Consider the following 27,109-nt stretch of genomic DNA (forward strand, 5'->3'; position numbering starts at 1 on the left):
ACAGTGAGAGGCTGAATAGAATCCTCAGTGTGGAAACAAGCCATTCAGCCCAACAAGTCCACACTGACTCTCTGAAGAGTATCCCATCCAGGACATCTACCAAACTGGAGCTTTTTTTTAGATTACTTACAGTGTGGAAACAGGCCCTTCGGCCCAACAAGTCCACACCGCCCCGCCGAAGCGCAACCCACCCATACCCCTACATTTACCCCTTACCTAACACTACAGGCAATTTAGCATGGCCAATTCACCTGACCTGCACATCTTTGTGGCTGTGGGAGGAAACCGGAGCACCCGGAGGAAACCCACGCAGACATGGGGAGAACGTGCAAACTCCACACAGTCAGTCGCCTGAGGCAGGAATTGAACCCGGGTCTCTGGCGCTGTGAGGCAGCAGTGCTAACCACTGTGCCACCGTGCCGCCCACAATTTTCCTGAAGCGTCAGAGGAGTGACCTTATATAGGTTTATAAAATCACGAAGGACATAGAGAGGATGAATAGCCAAGGTCTTTTTCCCAGCGTATGAGTGTCCAAAACTAGATGGGAACATGTTTAAAAGCAAGCTGAGGGGCAATTATTTTACACAGGTGGCGCATTTATGGCATGAGCTGCCAGAAGTGGTATAGACAGGTACAATAAAAACACTCCAAAGGCATCTGGATGGGTATATGTTTAGGAAGGGTCTAAGAGATGTCAGCCAAATGCTGGCAAATTGGATAGGTTTATTTTCAGATATCACGTCGGCATGGACAAGTTGGTCCGAAGGCTCTGTTCCCGTGCTGACTCTGGCGGTGGTCATCTGGTCTGGTTGGTTGTTTGGGATCTCTCACGCTGGCCTTATAAATTCAAGTTCAAGTTCAAGTTCACCCCTCCCCCTCCAAGCCAAGGAACGTCTTCCACGACAAAATGTCCTTAACTTCACCACGCCTCAACGATTTAATCTCCCTAGCTACGCAGTTGAAGCAGAACTGTAGGGAAGAATGTCCTATTTCGGTGGACGCCAATTAGCTATTTGTTTCACAATCGACAACCGTTACTCCTCAAAGCTCCAATACCACATCCATGTAAGGCGCTGAAATCAGAGGCACCACCCCGGTTCCCATGGCGATCAGCCATGGCTAACATAACTGCGCCGGCGCATACCCTGGGACACGCGCTTGCTCACGTAACGGGACAACTGGACGCGCGACGTGGCGGTTTACGGCCAATAGCAGCCCGTGCGATAACCCACCAATGAAGAACGGTCACCATGACGTCGAAGGAGAGGCTGGAATACAGGAGGCGAGCGGTGATTGGCTAATAAGGGTGAGTTTATTTCCGTTTACTGCAGGGGTGGGCAGTTTCCGGTAGACCCCTTTAGAGTGGATAGAAAGCCGAAGAAGGGGTCAGAAATTTGGTAATTATAATTAGTTTGGTTGTAGTTACTGGTGGGAATTAATGTACTAATTAGCTATTTAATTAACTGCAAGATAATTGTGAACCTAACTAACAAAGTGGTAAGCATTCCCTTTTAATAGGTACATTTTCAACTTAATAGTTACAAAAATAATGTAGCTTTTTTTTTCGTTGTTGTATTTCATTATTTGATTTTAATTTCCATTTATGATAATTTTATTAAAACTGTTAAACTGATCGTTGTGTTGTAACGTTGAACAGTTACCCAATTCATTTAACCATGAAGATCATTGGGCAAAGCCTGCCTTTTGGAAATGTTTGTGGATTGACCTTTGTACTTGCAATTACATTCCTCCAGTTTTGATTTTTTTTTAAAAGGTTTTGAGGATGGATCACAAACAATTTGAATAGACCCTTAGCAAGAGTGATTAGATTTTATTATGGCTTTTGTTCTAACTTTTAAACTAGATAATAAAGGATGATCTTCAGCCCTAAAGAAATTTTTCATGTATTTTCAGACCTGAATAAATATATTAATTTTAATAACTTTATGGTGTTAAAGATTTACATCTTGTGTTATTGGTGTCTAAGACAGGTTTCTAAGACAGCAATGATCTGATAATTTGTTGTGGTGATTAAAGTTTAGATATTGGTTAGAACACTGGGATCCCTTCTGTTCTTTGAATAATAATCTTAAATCTTCTATCTCCATCTGAGAGGCTGGATGTTGCTTAAGTTTAATATTTTGTTCACTTGTCTTTATTTTACTTAAGTTCATTTATTTTTTGAGTTCCCACCAAGCTAATTATAGATGATATTGTGGGTGGATTTGTTTTTTTTCAAAGTTGGTAGCAATAATGAGTTATTCCCTAGATTATTACTTTTTGAATGCTATAGCTATCAATTAACTTATTTAAGCATCTACCTATCCTCACTTTATCTTGGACAAGGACACCAAATTTTAATTTCCAAGTTTTGATCCTGTATTCAATTGCCTTACCTCTGTTAGGGTGTGGTAATTGGCTCAGCATCCTCAAACTAGTTCTATTCAGTAGCTTCCAAAAGACTACTTCAGTTTTCCAACATTGCACCAATTAGTTCTATAATGAGTTCTAAAACAGATTTGCCTCACAATTGATAACTGTTAATCTTCGAACTCAGGTGTCACCTCCTTCTAAGATGTTGAGATCTGAGGCACCGCTTCAGTTTTCTTATAGCAATCAACTGTTATTACTGTGCCGTGTGTCAGCCAGGTTCTCTCATCGAGTCAAATAGCATGGGGATGTAATGCCTATTGCTGATACACCTATACACAACCATGGCAACTAATTCCACAGCGAGTTACCATTTGGAGTGAGAAATTTAGTGCCCGAGGAGGTAGAAATGCTTGAGGGAAGGAGAAAGAAATGACTTTACTGAGCATACCTGAAATTTCATCATGCAAGTATAATTTCTTGTTAGCAGTTTACACTGTGTGCTTGTATGATGTCCCTCCCCGATTTGAAATACTGTTTGGATAAATATGGAGAGGCTGAGGAGACCTACATACTCTAGAGTTTCAAAGAATGAGATATCTTATTGAATTATACACAATTTGCATAGGGTGGATGCAACAAAGGGAACTCTTGTGATACAGTCATATTTTCCTCCCCTCTGGGCCAAGAGGCCTGGGTTCAAGTCCCACCTACTCCAGAAGTGTGTAGTACTTAGATGCAAGAAGGATATTCCCCTGGCTTTGGGGACAGGAATCTTTGGGGACAGGAGAGGACAAGGAATGCTGAGAAGCAGGGGGATGAGGAGCAATTTCTCCATTCAGAAGGTGGTTGAAAAATTGGAATCCTCTATTGAGAGGGGTAGATACTCAGTAATTGAGTGTACTCAAAGGGAGATTGATAGATTTCTAAATATTAGGGATATGGGAGGTAATATGAGAAAATGATGTTGAGATCAAAGATCATCCATCCCCAAGACAAATAGCAGTGCAGTCTCGAGGGGTAAATACCTATTACTGCTGCCATTCCATGTTTGCAAACAGCATGAGATTATGGCTATTTGAGAATAAAGTACTTGATGGCTGCTGACTTTTTTTTTAACTTGGTCTATTAACACACAGTTGTAATCATGTAAATATATCATTCAGGGGCAAATACAGTTTGAAAATTTGTAATTGTCTGTAATGCCTAAAAATGTGGAAAAATTCAATACTTTCTTTCCTTGGTTTGTCACTAAACTTTGATTTTGAGTTGCAAAAGATCATGAAGTCCACTTGTAATCTTTATTAGTGGAATTTGTAATTAAAGAAATACTTTATGTCGTGCTCTTCGCTACCTCAAAGCTTCCTGAAATGAATGAAGAAATAGCTTTTGAAACATAATAAGCATTGTAATGGAGGAACGGTGACCAACATTCATTACAAAACAGAAAAGGTGATGTCACCAATAGTGAGGCACCATTTCAAAGATCTAACCTCAGCAGAATAACATCAATTTTCCAGTGAAACACAATGGTGAACATTTTGAGGTTTAGTGTGAAGTACATGTAGCAATGTGGTTTCAAAGCTGCATGTTGTGAACTGTATGACATGGGAGCAATTTTAAAATAATAACTTGTCAAAAGATTTACAAGCTTATTGCCAGGGTTGCAGAAGTTGAGGTATAGGGGAGAGGCTGAATAGACTGGGGCTATTCAGAGCCTCAGGGATGACCTTATAGAGATTTAGAAAATCCTGAGGGGCATGGATATGATAAATAGGCAAGGTCTTTTCCCTGGGGTGGGGGACTCCAAAATTAGAGAGCATAGGTTTAGGGTGAGGGGGGAAAAATGTAAAAGAGACTGAGGGGGCAACTTTTTCACGCAGAAGGTGGTGCGTGTGTGGAATAAGCTGTCATAGGAAGTGGTGGAGGCTGGTGCAACTACAACATTTTAAAAGGCATCTGGATGGGTATATGAATAGGAAGGGTTTGGAGGGATATGGGCCAAGTACTGGCAGATGGGATTACATTAGGTTAGGATAGCTGACATCGACGAGTTGGACCAAAGGGTCTGTTTCTGTGCTGTACATTTCTATGACTCTATAAATCGATTGTAAGGCTAATAAAGGCATGAGGAATTATCATCATCGAATGACACTGTTTATGAAGTTTTAGCACAAACTTGTGGAAGAAAAACTTTGCTGTTCTATTAGTCAGGAATTTTATATTGTGATGTTTTGGGCTAAAGGAGCACACGGAACTGTAAGCGCATTCTTTCCCAAGTATAAGATGCACCAAGAATTTGAACACATGATATTCTACCCTTGCCACTTTGCTAATTTTTCAAATTATTTAATATTTAAGGATGTCTGGGTCACTGGTTAGGCCAACATTTCTTGTTCATTGCTAATTGCTCCCCTGAACCATTACAATTTTTCTTGAATTGTTTGGTACAGCTGAGTGGCTTGCATGTGATGTCTTTTCCCAGAGAGCAGTTAGGTCAATGCTGTGGGTGTGGAGTTCTGTATAGGCCAATTAGAGTAAGAATAGGAAATTTCTTTCTGTAAATGAGATTATTAAGCCAATTTATAACAACTGATGAGAGGAATGGCAAGCATGAAACTGATAAACATTCAATTCTGTTAAATTAACTTAAATGGGATTTGAACCCATTTCCTCAGAATCTTGGGTTTCTGGATTACAAAAACCAGCACAATACTACTAAGTCACTATCATGGTATTGAGTTTTATTCAAAGTAATTGGCAATACTAAAGTTTTGTAGGGGAGCAATGTGTAAAATTGCATCCATTTATTAATTATACAGTTGTGAGGTATGTTTGACAATTGTGAGGTTAATTTTCCATGTTTGATACAATAGAGATTGATCAAGATATCAAAAAGAATTGGAGCACAGTGTTAAGAATTTTAGGTTTATATCTTTCTAGAGAAGAGATGGAATAGGTCAGTGTATTAAAGAACCTCATTGTGAGATCAGTGGAGTGCAGTTAAAAGTCTGAAAAATGAAGCAACCTATACAAAAGTTGTACTGAATTGGCAGCAGTTCATGAAATTCGTATGATGCAAACTTAAGAAATAGTTTATTGCAGGACAGGCATACGTTGATACTGTTAGGAAATTTTTTTTAGCATTGGGTTTAGGCGGGAAGTGCAGAAGAAAAAGATGAACAAAAGTAGATTGCTTTATGTATAGAGGAACATTGAACATTACAGCGCAGTACAGGCCCTTTGGCCCTCAATGTTGCACCGCCCTGTGAAACCAATCTGAAGCCCATCTAACCTACACTATTCCATTCTTGCCCATATGCCAAGCAGTGATCATATCTGGTAACCTGCAATAGTTGAGATTTAATTGTTCAAAAAGACTTCTATCCTAGCTAATAGACATTTTATGCTTGTGTTTAGCATTAATGTAGAACATTTGTTCACTACTGAATCCGAGTGAATTCTTAGCAATATTTGGTAAGGCATTAGCTGCTTTTTTTTTTTGAACATTTTATACTAGAGTTCAGAAATTGGACTTTGATTTTATTGGTCAATTGTTTTTACAAATCAAGTTAGTTACTTTTAGGCTTTTATCCATGGTTTTGCATATTAATTTTCCTGTATCTTTTAAAGTTGAGAGAGAGCAAAAACCGTCCTCTTGTAGAATAGCTCCTAATAAGGTACATTATTTATTGAATACTATTGTGTGACTGTATAAAATGGAATTTATAGCAAGAACACTTTAATCGGTGATCTGTTTTTGTTGTTGGTGGAAGAATAAATGTTGGCTAGGATACCTAGAGGACATGCGAGCTCCTTTTTTCAAGTACCTTCTCTTTTCCATCCATCTCATTGGGTGAAGTCTCTTAGTAATTTGAAAGAATGATATACTCCAATATTGTAGCACTACTTTGGTATCACACTGAAGTGTCAACTTAACTGATGACAGTTTCAATGCTATGAGTTTTCCCACCTGACAATTTTCCAACTCCTGAACCTGCTTTCTCCTGCAGAATGCTGTTCCATTGATGCCAAATTTCTTGCAGCACATCACCCAAATGACCAACATAAAATCGCTAACAATTGGCAAACATTGCAGTTGAAACCAGTTCCTGACTATGACAATAATCCAAGTCCCTGATTTCTGGCAATGCTTAAATCATCTACATGCCTGCTCTCTAAAAAGGGTTAGTTCCTATATGGCATTTGGGAACAGGAATTCTTTTAATAGGTGTAACAAAATTGCAAGAACATTTTGTCAATGGTCAAAGAAAAAAGATGCAATGTATTTTAACTAGCTCCACACAGCCATTTTGTGTATCACCTAATACATCAACTACATGATCCCTGGCATAGGTATGGTTTGTTGAGGCTATCTTACCACCAAATGAGTGATAGTTGAGAAGTTATCGAGTTATAGTTATACAGCACTGAAACAGATCCTTTGGTCCAACTCGTCCACACTGACCAGATATCCTAAATAAATGTAGTCCCATTTGCCAGCATTTGGTGCATATCCCTGTAAACCCTTCTTATTCATATATCCCATCCAGATGCCTTTTAAATGTTGTAATTGTACCAGCCTCCACCACTTCCTCTGGTAACTCATTCCATACACACACCACCCTCTACATAAAAAGACATTGCCCTTTAGGTCCCTTTTAAATCTTCCTCTCGCACCCTAAACTTATGCCCTCTGGTTTTGCACTCCCCCATGCCAGGGAAAAGACCTTGTCTATTTACCCTATCCATGCCCATCATGATTTTATAAACCTTTATATGGTCACCCCTCTGCCTCCGATGAGGGAAAATAGCCCCAGTCTATTCAGCCTCTCTCTGTCGCTCAAACCATCCAATCTTGGCAATATCCTTGTAACTCTTTTCTGAACCCTTTCAAGTTTCACAACATCATTCCTATAGTGAGGGGACCAGAATTGCATGCAGTATTCCAATAGTGGCCTAACCTATGTCCTGTATAGCCGCAACATGACCTCCCAACTCCCTGTACTCGATGCACTGACCAATAAAAGCAAGTATACCAAACGCTGCCTTCACTATCCTCTCTACCTGTGACTCTACTTTCAAGGAACTATGAACCTGCACTTGAAGGTCTCTTTGTTCAGCAACACTCCCCAGGACCTTATCATAAAGTAAATAAGTCTTGCCCTGATTTGCCTTTCCAAAATGCAGCACCTCATGTTTATCTAAATTACAATCCATCTGCCACTCCTTGGCCCTTGTACTCTGAAATAATCTTCTTTGCTGTCCACTACACTTCAAATTTTGGTATCATTTGCAAATTTACTACCATGCCTCCTACATTCACATCCAAGTCCTTTTGTATAAATGACGAAAAGCAGTGGACCCAGCACCTCTGGCAGAAATAAGGAAATTTAACAAAACTTAATTAATTGGTTTTCTAAATGCTTTAATCAGTGCTCTGAATGGTCTGATCTTATTTTTTTTCTCAGGTGCTCAAGTACGCTAACATTTGTTTTGTTTTCTTTAGAATGTAGGAAAAGGTTTGTTTATTTTCTTGATCCACCTTTCTCCATTCAACCCAGTATGTGCTTAAAAATAACTTAGAACACGTTTTGGGAAGGTTTAACATACTTTCTTTCCTTTGCAGAAAGACCATAGACGTGATGGGCTTAACAAAGCTGATCCTGTACCTGACCATGTGTGGTGTTTATGCCCTGAGCAAACCAACCGAAAAGAAGGATCGTACCTTCCATGAGAAAGAACTGAGTGACAAGGTGCATGATGATTCTGAGAACTTTGAATATGACCACGATGCCTTCCTTGGGGCTGAGGAGGCAAAGACATTTGATCAGCTCACTCCTGAGGAAAGCAAAGAAAGGCTTGGGTATGTAAGAACATGACAGAAAATATTAAACCAATAATGATTTACATTAAAGTTGTACTGTTGACCATACTTTTAAAGATATTTTAAAGAGCACACAATGATTGTTATTTAGTTTGGGACTATATTCTGATTTTGAATAGCTACTTCTAGATTTATGGGAAACTCCTTGATGTGAGTTGGATTCTAAACTTCATAATATATCTGTTTCCTCTGTGAGAATTTAATGTATCAATATTAATTGTGTTGTGCATCCATCTTCCCTCATTAGGAAACAAGCCTTTAATATTGTTTCTACAATAGATGGGAATCCTTGGCCATTAGTCACTCTTAATAGCAATGGGATTATGAATTTAAAGCCATTTTGACCTAGCAAAATAAATTTTGATATTATCTTTTAAAATAAGAACAAGATTACAATAGTTAAAAATCAAACAACACCAGGTTATAGTCCAACAGGTTTATTTGGAAGCATTAGCTTTCAAAGGGCTGCTCTTTCATCAGGTGATCTTGGAGAATAAGATGCAGAATTTATAGCAAAAGATTAGTGTCATGCAACTGAAATGATATATTGAACAAACCTGGATTGTTGTTAAGTCTTTCATCTTTTAGAATGGGTTGCAGGTTTTGATTTCATTAATATGTAAATTCCAGAACTTCTTTTAAGTCACATTCTTGAGATAACTTAAGGTTTTATAATCTTAAGGTGACATTTCAACTAAGACGATGCATTAACAGGTGTGAGGTTAGAGTCTGTATGTATCCCATTCTTGAGTTAGATTGGTTCTATTTCTAAAGTGGAATTTAGAAAATACTACATGTATTGACTGCCTGCAGATTGTGCATCTTTTGAGCAAAATAGAATGTATGAAAGCTTGGTTAAGTGGGTGTGATGGAGTATAAGCCTGTGACAGTATGTGTATAAGGCAGGGTCTGCGTGAGTGTTTACATATTCACTGTGTGTGTGTGTGTGTGCACTCTCTCACACTCTTTACACATTCACACACTTACACAGACCCTCTCTCACACGCACGCTGTCTCTCACACACGCACACATACACCCCCATGCTCTCATCCACACACACACCCTCTAACAGGCTTATACTCCATCACACCCACTTAACCAAGTTTTCACTCATGCCAACACACTCACGTTTCGCTCTTTCTTTGTCTGTCTATCTCACATGCGCGCACACAAGTCAATGGGGTTTTGCAGATACATTCTATTTTGCTCAAAAAATGTGTTTTCTAAATTCTACTTTAGAAATAGAACCAGTCTGACTCAAGATTGGGTTACAGACAAATTCTAACCTCACACCGTTTAATGCATTCTCTGAGCTGAGATGTCACCTTAAGGTTTTATAACAAAAGGTATCTCGAGAATCTGACTTAAAAGAAGTTCTAGGATTTACATATTAATGAACTGAAACCTGCAACCCATTCTAAAAGGTGAAAGACTGTTCAACGTATCATTGTATCATGGTAATCTTTTGCTATAAATTCTGTGTCTTATGCTCCTGCTCCACAACCACCTGATGAAGGAGCAGCGCTCCGAAAGCTAGTACTTCCAAATAAACCTTTTGGACTATAAACTGGTGTTGTGTGATTTTTAACTTTGTCCACCACAGTCCAATACTGGCTCCTCCATATCAAGATTACAATAGTTCAGTTGATAGTTTCCTCTGCAGAAACATGAGAAGCTTGGTCAGTTACCTCTTTGTGCTGATTGTAATAATACTACTGTGTTTTCTGAAACGTGTCATTTATCTAAGTCATTGGTGAGTCTATTCCGTCCTTCACAATTGTGGACGATAGTGGTTATGATTGTATTATATCCCTCCTGGCTGCTGGGATTTTCCCATAATGGTTTTTTTTGGGTGTGTGAAACTATGTCCAAGCAAGAATTGTCACCTTCGAGAAAGAAAGGAATGAAGTCTCTATGAAGAATATGCAATGAAAGTGCATATTTAATTCCGTAAGTAATTCTCCTTTCTTTTTAAGGCCCTTGTAATACAGGGACTACTTCAACACTGGTTTTGTTCACCAGTGTTGAGTGTTTTGCTTTCATTTTACTTCCTTACAGAGAATAGCCTTGTTCTGCAGCTTGTAACTGAAAATGCATTTTTGTTGAGTCAGCATTTTATCATATGCTTGTGTTCATAAACAGCCTTCTGATTTTCTAATCTTTTGTGGGGCATTGACTTAAAACTGTTTACTATGATGACACGTAGATAGAAAAGGAAATTATGAAGTGGACATAACGTATCTATATACCTTTTTTATAGGCTTCTTAAGTAAGTGGGCAAAGATCTGGCAAATGAAGTATCATGGGAATATGCAAAATTGTTCATTTTGGCAGGAGAAATTAAAACATGTTGACTAAATAGTAAGAGATTGCAGACTGTGAGGTGCACAGAGGTCTGGCTTTCCTAGTTCATGAATCACAATGTTTAGTATCGCTACAGCAAATTTATTGCAAGAGGGTTGAATACTAAAGTAGGAATATTTATGGTTTAGTAATGCACTGGACTGGCAAAATTTCATCCAGAGTAATGTGCAGTATTGGTTTTCTTATTTAAGATTAGATTCGATTCTCTACAATGTGGAAACAGGCTCTTCAGCCCAACAAGTCCACACCGCCCCTCTGAAGGGGGGACCTGCCCAAACCCATTTCCCTACCCTATATTTACCCCTGACTAATGCACCTAACACTATGGGCAATTTAGCATGGCCAAATCACTTGACCTGCACATCTTTGGATTGTGGGAGGAAACCCATGCAGACACAGGGAGAATGTACAAACTCCATACAGACAAGTGGGAATCGAACCCAGGACCCTGGTGCTGTGAGGCAGCAGTGCTAATCACTGAGCCACTGTGCTGCCCAAGAAGGAACATAAATGGAAGCAGTTCAAAGAAGGCTTATCAGACTAATACCTGGAAAGGGTGGATTATCTTGAGACAAGGTTAGACAGGCTAGGCTTGTACCCGCTGGGCTTTAGAAAAATGGTGACTTGATTGAAGCATACAAAATGCTGAGGGAGTTGATAGGGCAGAGGTGAAGAGCATGTTTCCTTTTCAGGGAGAATCTAGAACTGGATGTCACTATTCAGTAACAACCTTTTTTTTTAATGGTTGTCCCATCCCCATCCTCATCCCCATCAACAGTCAGTGGTGGGAAACTTTATTCCTACACTCAGTCCTTTTTATTTCCCTTCTCCACGTCAGAAAACTCGGTACTGCAGCAAACCTTTTTATTAACTGGCACCTATGGGATTAGGAGTGTATTAGTTGATCAAATATTCCGGTAGATCAAAGGTCCACATAATTAATGTAAAAACACACAGTAATAGAAACCTAATGCAGGGGATACACACGTCACTCTTAATTTATTTATAGTATAAATCACTTAAATAATAATGCAACTTTGCCTTAACTTATTGGTAGAGAGCCTTCTCACTCTCACTCTCTCAACTGACTACTCAGACATTGGGGAGACTGTGATAATACAAAATAAAACTACTTCTGTATTTGAGATATAATTTTTGTCAGTTTATTGGGAGTGCTGGTTGATAAGGTGCCAGTTAAAACAGTTTGCTGTAAATATACTTTGTGTCTTTGCTCACCTCTCCTAAATACTTTTAAAGCTCAGCATGGTACTAAAAAAGTAAGAGACTGCAATGTGCAAAATATATACTTCGTGGTGCCAAGTTGTCTCAGTCCAGATCAGTGCTTACAAAGTTTTAAAGCTGTACTCTGGCAACTCTTCGATACTTCGCAGTGCGGCTATTGTGACTTTTGAGTTATAGATTAGGAACCTTTGGGATCACCAGATATATGGTTGAAGGTCACAAATAAATTGAACAGATTTATTTCATTATAGTAATTGAGTTGGATTTGAGCTCTGATTCTACAGACGAAAGACTAGATTAAATGAATTTTTTTTCAAATTGGCCCTTTAGGATTCATGGTAGTTTCTCAATCAGAAAAGCCAGGATAATTCTAGTTAGTTCCTGGTTTTACAATTGATGATTCCACATGGTGAAATATAAGCGGGGGCATTGCAATTTATCTGTCTGTCTGTGCTGGGGAGTTTGAATTCATCTATTCTCTTAAATCCACAGCTGAAGTTTTGACTTTTACATACAAATCACCTGTTGTAATTAATTTTAAGGTGGCTGTAAGATCAAAGTTAATGGAGAGTGCACCCCATAGAAGTCCATTTCAATATAGCTCTGCAGAATCATTCTCTACATTGAACATAAGTACCTATCAGTCAACTTCTCCAAGCGCCTTTCCTAACCTTTCCCGGGTTTTCTGACTCTCCCAACAGAAAAATTGTAGATAAAATCGATGGAGACAAGGATGGGTTTGTTACAGAGGAGGAACTTAAGAAATGGATTAAACTTGCACAAAAGCGTTGGATTTACGAGGATGTCGAACGTCAGTGGAAGGGTCATGATCTAGACAACGATGGCCTCGTGTCCTGGGAAGAGTACAAAAATGCGACCTATGGGTCCCTGTTGGGTAGGTTTTTATGACGATTCTTTAAGGTCCAGAGTCTGACCCTGCCATCTACACGTTTTTTGTCTTTTTGTAGAATGATAGTAGATAAAATAGATGAGGATAAGGACGGATTTGTGACGGAGGCAGAGCTGAAGGCTTGGATAAAGCGGGCTCAGAAGAGATACATCTTCGAGAATGTTGGGCGCCAGTGGCCAGATTTCGACAGTAACCAGGATGGGCTTGTCTCCTGGGAGGAATACAGAAACGTAACATACGGCTACTACCTGGGTAAGGAGCAGCAGGCGAGACATTGAGCTGCATGTAATACTAAAGGGAAAGCAGTTAGTGGCAGTAAACAAGGAGGAGGAACTTTGGTGCTGAACTACCCTGCTATGATTTGTAAAAATGATTCAAGATGATTTCTGATACTTCTAGAGACTTCAAGTTATATTGTTACTTTGTAATTTAGCAATAAAAGTTCACATCCATCAGTACATTGCATTTATAAGAACATAAATAGGAGCAGGAGTAAGCCATTCAACTTCTCAATATTTGCCTTGTATTTTGTATGTTTTAATAAGGTCATCTTTCTTTCATCTAAAGTTTAATGAATAAAGATTTAATCTGTTTAGGTATACTGATCTGTTAACCACTTCATCCTTTTGAATCTCTTTTGAATCAAAAGAGTGAATCTCTTTTGAACAGCCTCCAATGTTAATACGTTCTTTCTTAAATATGTGTTCAAAATTGTAGTTCTGCAGGTTCAGCCTGACCACCCCCTTTTCCCAGGTGTAACAAGACTTTCCCATTTTTAAACTCAAACTGTCTAAAATTTAAGGGACAAAATTTCATTTATCTTGCTTGGCGCACTTGTATGCTAACACTCAGATTAGATTCCCTACAGTGTGGAAACAAACCTTCGGACCAACAAGTCTACACCGACCCTCTGAAGAGTAACCTACCCAGACCCATTTCCCTCTGACTAATGCACCTAACACAATGGGCAATTTAGCATGGCTAATTCACCTGACCTGCACATCTTTGGACTGTGGGAGGAAACCCATGCAGACATGGAGAGAATGTGCAAATTCCACACACAGTCGCCAAAGGCTGTAATCGAACCTGGGACCCTGGTGCTGTGAGGCAGCACTTCTAACCACTGAGCCACCATGCCGCCCATATGATGGACAAGAACACCAAGATCCCTCTACTCTGTACGTTTTTGTTATTTAAATGGAGAGAAATTCCAATCTGCGTTTTAATTCTTCCTATCAAAATGCATGACTTCACACTTCCCAAGTTAAACTCCATCTGCCAAGTTTCTTCCCAGTCACTCAACCTATCCACAACCCCTCGCAGCTTCCTTGCGTTCTCATCACAACTTGCCTCCTAACCTATTTTTGTGGCATCAGCAAATTTGAATACATTACACTCTGCCCCCTCCTCCAAGACATAACTTAGGTAGTAAATAATTGAGGTTCAAGGACTGATCCTTGTGGTACTCCACTATATTTCCATCTGTACAACCTGAAAATATTCATTAAATTTTACTCTTTTTAATTTAAGGCTGTGCTTGTCTCTTGAAATTTTCCAGGTGTCGCTGCCCTCTTGCTGATCTCTCCTAGTGTCTGCAGTTGAGATACCAGCTTCTCAACTCTGAGTTGAAGTTCCTGCAACTCATGCTGCAGATGTGGTCACTGTGGATCACATTGGCAACCAGCAGCCCCCACATAACTACGGCTGCAACACATCACCTACTCAGCCATTTCTATTCTATTTAATTAATTAGATGTTAACTATTTAAAAAGTGAATTTCCTGCTGGTACTCTTCAGTTGTAGTAATGATCCATGATTTAAAGCAATTGGCCAGTCGTGATACCTGGAAGAAATTCTCACCGTTCACATACATGTTTTCCTGTGACCTCACTCAACAGCTGATAGGTTAAATGGTCTCTGTGCTGTCAGTTTTTATCTCTCGCTGCTGCTGTCCTTCTCGGACAGGTCCACTGTTCCTTTCATGAAAGCATGGCCCTGTTCTCTTGTATTGTTTAAGAAGTTGCTGACTTTGCTCTCTGTCGTGCTATTTTTGAAGAACAGAGTACTTCTCTCTTTACCTCTTTCAGGTATGCTGACTGTCTCAGTATCCTCCTTGCTCACACTGTTTTCCCATCATTAGTCTGATGCTTGCACATTTTTTTCTCCAAGTCTTCTCTAATGATGGCCAGTCCATCTGTATCTCAAATCTTGAAATTCAGTTAACTCAGCTGCATTCACAAGCTTTTGGAGGAGCAAGTTCCACATTTCTCACATTTTATCTGGTAGCAATGCTCTAATTTTGTGAGATAGAATGGTTGTATCTTTCTCCAGGTAATTTCCTTCTTGAATTGTCACAGTTGCACTCACTAGAATGATCCATACCCTTTTCTTTCAGGGTGTGTCTCCACATCAGTATATTCGGCAAGTTCTTGAATATTCTATTTGTACTGTACACATGAAGACCTGAAGCTAAATAAGGCACTCTGGGGTGGAAGTCTATTTTTGTTTGTCTCTAGGTTCAACTTAATCATTGTGAATAGCTTTATTCAAGCTCTTGTTGAAAGCAGACACATGGTATGTAAAGCCCCTAACTCAAAATGCAAAATGATACAACTATAAATGACATGTAACGGTTGGACAAAGTAGAGGGAACTTTATTCATTTTATAAACACAAGTTGCAGTAAGAGTAGGTTGGTTTAATAAGATTGTAGCTGATCTTTTAATTCGACCATACCTTCCTGCTTTAACTCCTTACGCTTTGATTTGGAGTCAGAGTTATAGATTTCCTTTAGTGTTTTTCTTGGTATGTTTAGTCATTTATTGCATAAGAGAGCCTTTGTGGATGTTGGAGGCCAGTCATCACAGCTGCAGGTCCTCAGGATAATGCTCTATGCCCAACCATCTTTGACTCCATAATACTGACCTGGTCTCCATCATAAAATGTGAAATAGGGATCTTTGCTGTTGATTGGTCCTGAGCATTGTGCATGATTACTCAAATACTTTTGCAGTCTATGTCCAAATGCAGCAAGACCTGGACAACTCTCAAGCTTGGGCTGATAAATGGCAAGTAACATTTGCCTTACACTACTGTCAGGCAATGACTATCTGACACAAGAGCATCTAACCATCATCATTTGAGATTCAGTAGCGTTATTATTGCTTAGTAGTTTACAACCATTATCTTAGGGGTTACCATTGACCAGAAATTGACTTGGATGGGCCATGTAAATATTCCAGCTGCAAAAGTAGGATGCCACATCCACAAACTTCACTCTGTCCAACATCAGCGCACAGTAGCGGCAGTATGTACTCTCTCTACTGCAGAAATTCACCAGAATTAGACAGAACCTTCCAAACCATCTAGAAAGACAGGGGCAGCAGATCTGTGGGAACAACACCACCTGCAAGTTCATATCCAATCACTCCCTTTCCTGACTGGAACAAGATCATTATTCCTTCATTGCGACTGAGTCAAAATCCTGGAACTCCCTCTCTGGCAACTTTGTAGGTGTGTCGACATGAAATAGTCTGCAGTAGTTCATGAAGGCTACTCAGCTCCGCAAAATATAGGATGGGTAATAAATGCTGAGCACGCCAGTAAAACTTATTTCTCCTGAATAAATGACAAAACATGTGACTTTTTTTGGGTCTCGCAACATGATTTGTGCAAAGAGAAAATTCATCTTTGCTGAATGTAGTGTTTTATCCAAATGCTGTAAAGCATAGTTTCTCATCAATCTCAGCACTTCAACTGGCTTGAATAATTGCCTTGGTTAGTTATAACAACATTTGGTGCATGGGGTTTTAGAAGGATGAGAAAGTCTTCTGAATAAATGACTTATTTTCAAAGTCTTCATTTGTAACAAATAGACAGCTTAACAATACATGTAGTAAGGAAATTCATTGGGTTAGTTTTGGACTTTATAAAACCATAAGACATGAATAAAAGTAAGGCCATTTGGCCCATCGAGTACGCTCTGCCATTTAATCATGGCTGAAGGGATTTCAACTCCACTTACCCGCACTCTTCCCGTGACCCTTAATTCTTTGTGAGATCAAGAATTTATCAGTCTCTGCCTTGAAAGCACTTAATGTCCCGGCCTCCACTGTGCTCTGTGACAATGAATTCCAAAGGCCCACCACTCTGGCTGAAGAAATGTTTCTCATTTCCGTTCTAAATTGACCCCCTCTAATTCTAAGGCTGTGCCCATGGGTGCTAGTCTCCTTGTCTAATGGAAACAATTTCCCAGCTTCCATCCTTTCTAAGGCATGCATTATCTTGTAAGTTTCTATTAGATCACCCCTCAACCTTACAACTCTAATGAAACAATCCCAGGATTCTCAGCCATTCGTCGTAGGTTCGGCCTACCATTCCACAGTCCATTCTCTGTAATTAGACTATGGCACATTAAGCTGGCCATGAGCAGCAAATGTCAAAGTTTGTGCAGCTGAGTGTTCTAATCAGTATTAGAATAAGCTCTGCGTGTTCATGACTGGTGAATAGAGTTGGTGAAACTCATTTAAAGTCTTGAGTTTTGGTTTTGATTGCATGATTGATTACCAAACCCTGCCAGAGATTTAACTATGCACTGTATAATTTAAAATGCTGTATTTGCCAGTCTTTGTGTTCAGTATAATGTTTCCTAAAATTGAAAATATCAGTGATATACAAAAAGATTTATAGGTGGGATGCAGGAAATCAGTCTCTGATTTGAAGCAAATGAAAAAGAATTTGTTTTAACACTGTGTCGCTTGTGATACGTCAACCTCTAAGTGTCTATTGTTGCATTATAAAGGGTATTGAATATTCAACACTGAAAAGTATAAATTGATCCCTTCATGTTATGTGATCTCTTTCACAACAAACTGGCATCCTGTCAATTCTAGTGTTGGTAGATATCTAAGTGTTCACCTTGGTGAATGGAACTGAGATATTTCCATTGGCTTCCTGTTACACACTTTTCCTTGATCGGTTGATCTGACCTGATACAAAAATAGAAATTACCAGAGAAACTCAGCAGAAGTGGCAGCATCTATGGAGAGAAAGCAAAGTTAACATTCAGAACAAAGGTCACTGGACCTGAAGCATTAAGTCTGCTTTCTTCCCACCGATGCTGCCAGACCTAAGTTTCTTCAGCAATTTCTGGTTTTTGTATCCGATTTCCAGCATCTGCAATTCTTTTTTGTTTTATTGATCTAACCTGCTTTTCACTACTTTGACATGGATCCAAAACAAAACCAAACTTTTTTCTGTTGACTATGTTTTCAAACTACATCTTCACAAGAAAACATGGAAAGAAAACTCACTAGGAATGAGTTGATGTTTAGTTTTACCAGGTTGCTACCATAGAATTGTGGTAACTACTGTAGACCTGATTGAATAATCAGGTTTTCTCTCCTTTCTTTACAGGGTAATTTTGAGAAAATGCAGAATTTTATTTTAGCAGAGATTCCTGTAGCATCCAAGGCAAGAGTGAAGTACTTTGAAGACTGACGTATAAACAAACCTTTTGCTTTAGCATTCAGTCACTGTCACTTACCTGCCAGAACGTTTATCTGGGGTCTAACATTCTTTCCAGAATTGATCAAATGTTCACGTGCCTCTGTTTTCAACCTGTTTACTAATCTTGGAATTGTTCTTTCCCTTCTTTCTTTCTACACCCTTTGATCTCCAAGATGACGTGGATGCTGACGATGGCTACAACTATAAACAGATGATGATAAGAGATGAACGCAGGTTCAAAAAGGCTGACCAGAATGGTGACCTGTTTGCTACAAAAGAGGAGTTCACTGCCTTCCTGCATCCAGAGGAATATGATCATATGAAAGACATTGTTGTGCTGGTCAGTATTGTGAAGATGCCTTGTTTTCACCCAACACTATTTAATATTTACATGCAAAGCCCATTATGGTCAATATTGGTCTGTTGTTTTTATGTTTTCTGATCAACCTATTGAGATGTGATGACACAACTCTGGAACAGGTGAAACGTGACCCCCAAGCCTTCTGGGTCAAAGGCAGGGACGCTACCACTGTACCATAAAAGCCGACCTCCCAACTCTATTTCAAGTGGCAGAGTATGGAGTAGAGCTGGAAATGTGTTGCTGGAAAAGCGCAGCAGGTCAGGCAGCATCCAGGGAACAGGAGAATCGACGTTTCGGGCATAAGCCCTTCTTCAGGAATCGAGTATGGAGTAGATGCAAACCATTGAGCCCAACTGATATACACTGGTATCTGTTTGTGCTCAAGCTTCTACTCTACTTCATTATAATTCTGTTATCATGACATCTCAGTATCTCTAAGTAATTGAGAAATCAGTACATAATATGTCAAGATGCAGAAGAAGTAAATAATATTTGATGAGGGATGAGATGGAGGATTTAAAGAATGAACACTACTGTGGCTTCTTGGAATTATGTAAATGGTTAGCACTGAGTAACATGGTAGTATGAGGCATGATTCCTGAAGAAGGGCTCATGCCCGAAACGTTGATTCTCCTGCTCCTTGGATGCTGCCTGACCTGCTGCGCTTTTCCAGCAACACATTTTCAGTATGAGGCATGCACAACCCAGAAAAGACCTTTGTGACCCATTTAATTGAATCCAAAAGAAACAAAGTTTACGCAAGTGATCTTGACAACAACTGCATTGGTTGCCAACGAATTAACAAGATCCAGTTTTTGCTGGACTTTCAAGATTATTCTTTCCACCTTCACTGTCATAGGATGTTTGTGGACGCTTGCCACTCTGCACAGTTAAACCTGAACTGTGTTCACTTCCTTACAAATGAGTCTGTATCTCTTTTTACAACTAGTGTACTAGAGACTTTTTATTACTTTTGGCATTTTTTTCTGGCTCTTCCCCTAATTTTGATGATATGTACTCACCTAGTTTACAAATCATAACTCTACAATTTTTGTATAATTGCATGACCAGAAAAAGGTCAATGATTCCATTAACAATTTTGATTCTCGGGACCTTTAGGCTTTGCCAAGTGTAGAAGGCTTGCCATTATGGAAAGTTACATTAGGTCTCTTTTAAAGTAGGGTTTATTGTCTGAAAAGCACGCAAAACTCTAACTTCTACTGTTCTAAGTTTTTATATTCAGAAGTGGACAAAAGCTGTCTTTCTTTTTCTGGCAGGAAACCATGGAAGACATTGATAAGAATGGAGATGGCTTTATTGATTTGGAGGAGTATATTGGTAAGTAAATTGGAATTGGAAGAGTAGGGGATCAGAGATTTAAAAACTGGAGCTTAAAGTTCAATCTGATCAATTGCGAGCAGGAACATGAGCGATGCATTTTACTGCTGCAGCACACTTTCACAACAAGTGAGAGATAAGTGGGCGGCACGGTGGCACAGTGGTTAGCACTGCTGCCTCACAGCGCCAGAGACCCGGGTTCAATTCCCGCCTCAGGCGACTGACTGTGTGGAGTTTGCACGTTCTCCCCGTGTCTGCATGGGTTTCCTCCGGGTGCTCCGGTTTCCTCCCACCATCCAAAGATGTGCAGGGTCAGGTGAATTGGCCATACTAAATTGCCTGTAGTGTTAGGTAAGGGGTAAATGTAGGGGTAGGGGTGGGTTTCGCTTCGGCGGGTCGGTGTGGACTTGTTGGGCCGAAGGGCCTGTTTCCACACTGTAATCTAATCTAATCTAAAAAAGATACTGGAGGATTTTGGTATTCCAAGTGTTGGGGTGTGTATAGGGATTGGTGAGTATAAAAATATGCACAGGAGTTGAAATAAATTGAGGCTCATTGGGAAATCAGCAAACGTGTTGGTGAAACTACGTACACAGGATGTTACTCTGCATATCTAAGTACTTTTGGTGGAATATATGGATCAGTGAGGATGGACACATTGGGCTACACATGACTACTGGGGAAAGAGGAAGGAATCTAAAATGTTACAGGCAAGAATTGAATAATTGGTTTTGGAGTTGCCAGATTTTAATTAGTGTGTAATCTATGAATTAATGTTCTTGTGCTTAACAAAACGCAGGCTGAAAAATAGTTGTGGACAAGTTTTGGAAGTTGAACCCTGATTTGTTTGGTCGCTAACAAGAGAGCACCTTTCTGACAAGTAAAGGAACACACTTCAACTAAAGCCCAAAGGATTTGCAGAGTAGACTGTGTGCAATACTGAAGTATAGTGATTAGACAATGGTTAGGTAGAATGGTGATAATAGTGGTGATAAAAGTTTAACTAGCCAATTGGACGAAACAAAAAGCACAGATCAAGAATGTTGAAAAGGGATAACACCATTCATGTGGCTGGTACGTTGGATACCTGACTGACTATCTTGATTTTGAACAGAATACAAGCTGCACTGAGAAAAATTCCACTGAAAGGGGTGGGTGAAATATGGGATCGAAGGAGTGAAATGAGGGGGCATATGCTAAGCCAGGTGATGTTTTGGGGCAAATACTTAAGGTGAAAACTTTTGTGTGTGTGTGTATATAAGCATCTTTCACAATAGAAAATCCTAAAATGGCTTACATCTGATTAGTACTTTTTAAATGCATCTTTATTGCATTATTGGAATTGCACCACCTAATTTGTCCTTTGCAAGTTACCATGTCCAGCAATGAGATGCATTTTTGTGATGCTGATAGAGTAACGTTGACTAGGACTTCAGAGAGTGATTGATTTGTAATTTAACTGATTACATTTCTATGGACTTACCAATTAATTTTGGATATAGCCTGCTACTGAAGCACTGGTCTAGAATAGTGGGGCTGTGGAAATTCCATCTACGTTATCCAGTCAAGATTAAATGATGTGGATTATAATATTGAGTTGGTGTCTTGACCTTTTACTTTATCACGTGCTAACATAGGGATGTTTGGGGGAGGGGAGGGTTTGCGGATGATGGAGTAATTACTATGTTCTTTCTGCTGAGTTTGTTTTTAACTGCAGTAAGTCATCCTTGACAGACAGAACTATTAGGAGGCAGAGCCCTTGGTGCCAGAACTTTTGGAGCAAATTAAAGTTTGCTACTTTGTTTAATCACATTTGTGCATTTTAAGCACAAGTTGTTTTGCTAACTAGGGTTAGGAGCACAGAAAGACAAAGGGAAAGTTTTCAATGTGTCTGACCATCCCTCAATGTTTTCAGGTGATATGTACACTGCAGACAGTGATGGCCATGAGCCAGAGTGGGTAAAAACAGAGCGTGAGCAATTCACGGAGTTCAGAGATCGCAACAAAGATGGCAAAATGGACAAGGATGAAACCAAAGACTGGATCCTGCCAGCTGACTATGATCATGCTGAGGCAGAAGCCCGACATCTTGTCTATGAATCTGATGAAAACAAGGTGAGCTGTTCACATTGCTCATTCAAGTTTTTGTCCTTGATTGTATTAAACATTTAGTCCTGTGAGTGAAAGTTTCATCAGTGTTTCATAAATGCCTGAGCCTTCGGCTGCCTAGCATCTAAGCTCTAGACCTCCCTGCATTCTCTTTACTGGAGCTGACCAATAATAAAACTGTATGGGATAAATTGGGAAGGAAATTTTTGACAGGTGTGGATAAACTATGGTGTTTTTCTTAAAATTAGCAAGGGAATTGGCACAATTCATTAGGGTAATGTTCTTGCCACTCAAATTAAAGTTGAGACTAGTTTTAAACATTTAGAAAGTACTCAAGAGTTGGAATAGATGTTGAACAAACATGGTTCCACTTAAAGGGAAATTATTGTGAAGTAAGTTGAGGGAAAGGCATAGGGCAGGGATGAATTCAGTAAATTCAGAAGTCAATGAAAAGCATTTCTAAGGAAGAGTGATTGAATTCTTGATATGATGAATTTGCTTGATCTATCCAAAAAGTAAAATTATTGATCTAATGGCCTGTCCTTGTTTTTTAAAAGCCTTTCTGCTGTATGTGCCAACCTTTTATAACTGTTTGCCTCCAAATTTGTTCCAGGATGGAAAACTCACCAAAGAAGAAATAGTCAAAAAGTATGACTTGTTTGTGGGAAGCCAGGCCACAGACTTTGGAGAGGCCTTAGTAAGACATGATGAGTTCTGAGTGTGTTGATAACTACTGTGGAGAACGAACAAGAATCCATTCCATAAAGAAGGGATAATTTATTTTTTACAATTTGCTGTTTTAACTCGGTGTTCTGTTCTCAGGTTGTTAACTGTGTTCTATTCAGAAGCAGAGAAGGAGGGTTGGTGGTTGTAAAGAAGCAGCCATCTTGTGCCTAGAGAGTGATGTGTAATTACTGGTATATATTTCCCATGTATGTGTAGATTCCTAACTACATTTATTTTTATATTTTTTTTTCTTCTTTTGATTGGATTTCTGTTATCCCATGCAGCATCCATTTAACTTCCAGGAAGCTCCATGGCCTGGTTTATAACAACAGTTCAAAAAAGTTGCTTATGCATGAAGTTCAAGAAATGCTTAGATTATGGAAGCATTTTTTTGGTCAGGTCATTTGTTACCTGTCTTAAGAGGGGTTTGTTTGTACAATTGCCATTTTGGAATTCAAACATATGTGTGGACAAATACTGAGAGCCAGATACACCCTCAATAAATTACCTTGGTCATCTGTTGCATTTGTGTTCTACAGCATTCTACTATACTGTAATATACTGCCACAAAGTGAAAAAGAATTGAATTATGCTATTCACATGAAATTGGAGAAGAGAAGTTGATCTATGGCTGCAGCACCATGACTAAACATCCTTGGCCCCTTGAACCACTATGTAATTCCCTGTCCAGGAGATCTGATATCCAAGAATCATTGATAAAGACACATTCCTTTTATATAATACAGTCTCTTCCCAGTCAAGAATCAGTTACGCTCCCTCCTGGAAAGCATAATAAATGTATGTAGTATTGATCATGTTAATATGCATTAATAGCTGTTATGTACTTTTTTTGTGTTCCCTATCTCTCTCAGCCTTTCACTGGTCTCAGCTGCCATCTGTAGGTTAAAATGTAACAGTATTTAGAAATAAGCAGCAGTATATTTTGTTTTTTTTAACCCAACTGGCAATCAGTTAAAGGCAGGTTAATCTCCTCACTGTGATGAGGGTAGGTGTGGCATTCTGCTGATCATTAAACTAACTGGGCATCCTTTGTTAGAATTCTATCTCTGTGAAGGTTAACATGAAATGTTGCTCTAACTTTGGTCATTTTTTTAATCCTATATTTACCATCTTGTGTTTTGAGGAGAAATATATATTTGGAGAGTTTTAATATAAACATTCATGGAAGTTACATACTATTTTAAAAAGAAGCCTGCATTCAGTCACTAAGTCAATTCAGTGTTATATTTGTACATATAATGAGACGTGTAGTTGATTTTTCTTATTACTAATGCATTTATGTGTACATGAGGAATGTATTCTTGTAGTCCATTTCCTTGGCTGAGAAGAGTAAATTTGGAAATAACCAACAGACCAGACAACATTTATGTGGAAAGTGACAGAATTAATGTTTCAAGTGAATGACCTTTCCCATTTGAGCAGGAAATCAAAAGTTGACTAATATTGACTGTTTTTGACTAAGTTTTCGTATAGTTGCGGTTATGATTTGCATTTTTTGCATTTGACTAAATTAACGTTCTAAAGCGCGTGGTGTAGTGCTGTTTAGCGTTGAGACACAAATGTTGTAAATTCTTCCATTCGTATTCATAGTTTGTGGGGACAAAGGAAGGAAATATGCATCAAAACTACTGCACAGTGTTTAACAGCTGTGAATTTGACTTTTAACACAGTGGTATGGTTAGCCTGCAGCTGCAGAGACATGTGGTTAAAGTTCTAAGTATCTATGGTGTTGAAAACCACACTCAATGCTTGGAATAGCCATAGTCTGACTGACTTCTTCCACTTCAATTTGTCGAACTGCTCTGAACAGTATTCATACACTATTTAATGAATTATGGGATTCCTTCCTTGACTTAGCAGCATTCAAAAGTAAGCTCGCTGCCTTTTGTATACAATGAGATCTATTGTCAGTAACATTTGCATCCAAAATATTAATCTGTCTTTCTAAGCTATTAAGTTTAAGATGCATAATTTCTTTCCTTGCTTTGCTTTTTGTTCCATCTATAAGCATGAGCAATTTTTTGAAGCGTATGCTGTGCTGCATTATGTTCTGTGCCCAAATCCTCCTCCAATGTAATGATCTAACCTTGATTATTTGGAAATGAAACACCAAAACTGATGCTGATTGAGGGATAACCCATGACCTCCAGTTAAGTGCCCAACACAGCACTGGATAGTCTCCTAATTTCATTTAAGCTGTTGGGACAAATCAGATTCATGTTCAACAGCCATACAACTTTTTTTCCTGCCCTGTCAACTGATGGTAAATATTGACTTCTAATCTAAATCTATTTGGACACTTGAAGAGTTGATCATTGTGGCATCTAATTGTCAATTGCATTTCACTTCACATTGAGCTCAATGAATAATTAGGAGAGCAGCCAGACTCTGAAATCTTTTGTAATAATGACAATCAGATTGGATGTCATCTCCTTGGGTGATTGACATGAGATTTGAAGTTGTTTGTACAAGTCCATCCTCCCTTGTGCTGTAATACAGCAGTTTTGATTCTTCCCCAGGTCCTGTTTCTAACCAGACAGCTGATTTTTTTTTTCCCCCTCAGTAAATATTTGATTTTTTTTTCAAAACTTGCTTTGCTTTACAGTTCTTCAAAGAATATTCTTTGAAACAGGATATAACTGGGCAACAACATATTTACAGACAAGAATCTAATCAAGGGGTTTGTGTATTAAAGTACGTGAGTGAGTTATATGCTAGACTAACATAATTCTGAGCGACTTCGATTTGGAGTCTAATTGAGGACTTCAAAAGGATACCTGAGTTGTAATAATTAACTTCAGTAGAGTAGATTTGTAATTTCATCGTTCTGCTTTTACACCAGTAGCCCCACTATCTTGGTAAGTGACTAAAACCTCCTCCTCCCACCCTCAGAAGTCTCTGTGACTTGGCCAACTACCCTGCCATGCAAATTCACAAGTGGATTCAATTGTTTTCTTGTTGGAGGTGAAGTTAATAGGTTTCATTTAGATTTAGATTTAGGAACCCTCCAACCACAAGGGATGAACTCCGATTTCTCCAGTTTCCTCATTTCCCCTCCCCAACCTTGTCTCAGTCCCAACCCTCGAACTCAGCACCACCTTCCTAACCTGCAATCTTCTTCCTGACCTCTCCGCCCCCACTCCAGCCTATCACCCTCACCTTAACCTCCTTCCACCTATCGCATTTCCAACGCCCCTCCCCCAAGTCCCTCTTGCCTACCTTTTATCTTAGCTTGCTGGGCACACTTTCCTCATTCCTGAAGGACTCTTGCCCAAAACGTCGGTTCTCCTGCTCCTTGGATGCTGCCTGACCTGCGCTTTTCCAGCAACACATTTTCAGCCCTTCATTTAGATTTTGTCAAACCTTTTTAAATATTGATTAAATCTAATTTAATTGTTACACACCTCGATAGACTTAGAATATCAGTGCTTTGAGAAAGATTTGTCTTCTTTTGAAAGAAGAGATCAAAATGAAGTTCCATCCATTGTATGACAGCAATTTGAAATATCATGTAATGGTCTCATTTGGGCTGAAGTGTGATGCCTCCAGAGTTCAATTGATGCTCAACACTTATCACCCATTTATGACTTTAGTTATGTTAGAAATGTACTAGGGGAAAGTGAGGACTGCAGATGTTGGAGATTAGAGTTGAGTGTGGTGCTTGAAAGCAGGTCAAGCAGCATCTGAGAGCAGGAGAATCGATGTTTCTGGCGTAAGCCCTTCATCAGGAATCATATGTTAGAAATGTGTTGGTGTGTAACTATTGCCTGTCAAAATCTATCCCAGGAAATACCAGCAGTTTGTAAGGAGAGAAAATACAGGAGAATGAATCAATAGATAATCTTAGTTTGAGATGGAGGTGCAAATCTGCTGCTTAAACTAATCAGACTGCATCAGGTGCTGGGTGAGAGGAGTAGATGTATGCTTTGTAAAGTGAACTATGTTTATCATGACTGGGCGGGTGGGATATTGTAGAAAAATCAGTTGCAGTGCATATTCAGCACATGTCTGTGTATTTTTTTGCAAATCCATTTAAACGTCTGGATTTGCTGTCTAAGGCTAGAGGGCGGGTCTGAGCTGTTACTCACACTGTACTTGAAGTATCAGTAAATTGCACGTTTTTGATATGTCTACACGAGCACATTTTCTTCATGTAAAATGTTTGCCTGTGTCTGCTTTGAATTGAATCCTAATCCTCAATAAAGTGTTTTTTTTTAAATAACAAGGTATTTGTTTTTAATTTCTCTTTCCAATTATTGTGTGTGATTTGCTTT

General features: G+C 39.1%; 1 protein-coding gene across 3 annotated transcripts; it reads left to right on the forward strand.

Moving 5' to 3' along the window:
• The first annotated feature begins 1,327 nt into the window (after positions 1–1,327).
• On the forward strand, positions 1,328–27,060 carry LOC122561790 (calumenin-like). 3 transcript variants are annotated; one of them, XM_043713953.2, is made up of 7 exons: positions 1,328–1,397; positions 8,000–8,236; positions 12,833–13,026; positions 18,454–18,620; positions 19,919–19,979; positions 21,895–22,094; positions 22,702–27,060. In XM_043713953.2, the coding sequence occupies exons 2-7, from the start codon at positions 8,016–8,018 to the stop codon at positions 22,804–22,806; spliced, it is 948 nt and encodes a 315-aa protein (XP_043569888.1). In that variant the 5' UTR covers positions 1,328–1,397; positions 8,000–8,015; the 3' UTR covers positions 22,807–27,060. The 3 variants fall into 3 exon arrangements, with proteins under 3 accessions (XP_043569888.1, XP_043569887.1, XP_043569886.1); XM_043713952.2 differs by lacking the exon at positions 12,833–13,026 and adding an exon at positions 12,566–12,759 and having other exon boundaries at positions 1,359–1,497; XM_043713951.2 differs by having other exon boundaries at positions 1,359–1,497.
• The last annotated feature ends 49 nt before the right edge of the window (positions 27,061–27,109 follow it).

This window comes from Chiloscyllium plagiosum, unplaced genomic scaffold (assembly GCF_037043375.1).
Source record: "Chiloscyllium plagiosum isolate Xiang-an unplaced genomic scaffold, Cpla_swu_hap1 HiC_scaffold_23, whole genome shotgun sequence".
NCBI lineage: Eukaryota > Metazoa > Chordata > Chondrichthyes > Orectolobiformes > Hemiscylliidae > Chiloscyllium > Chiloscyllium plagiosum.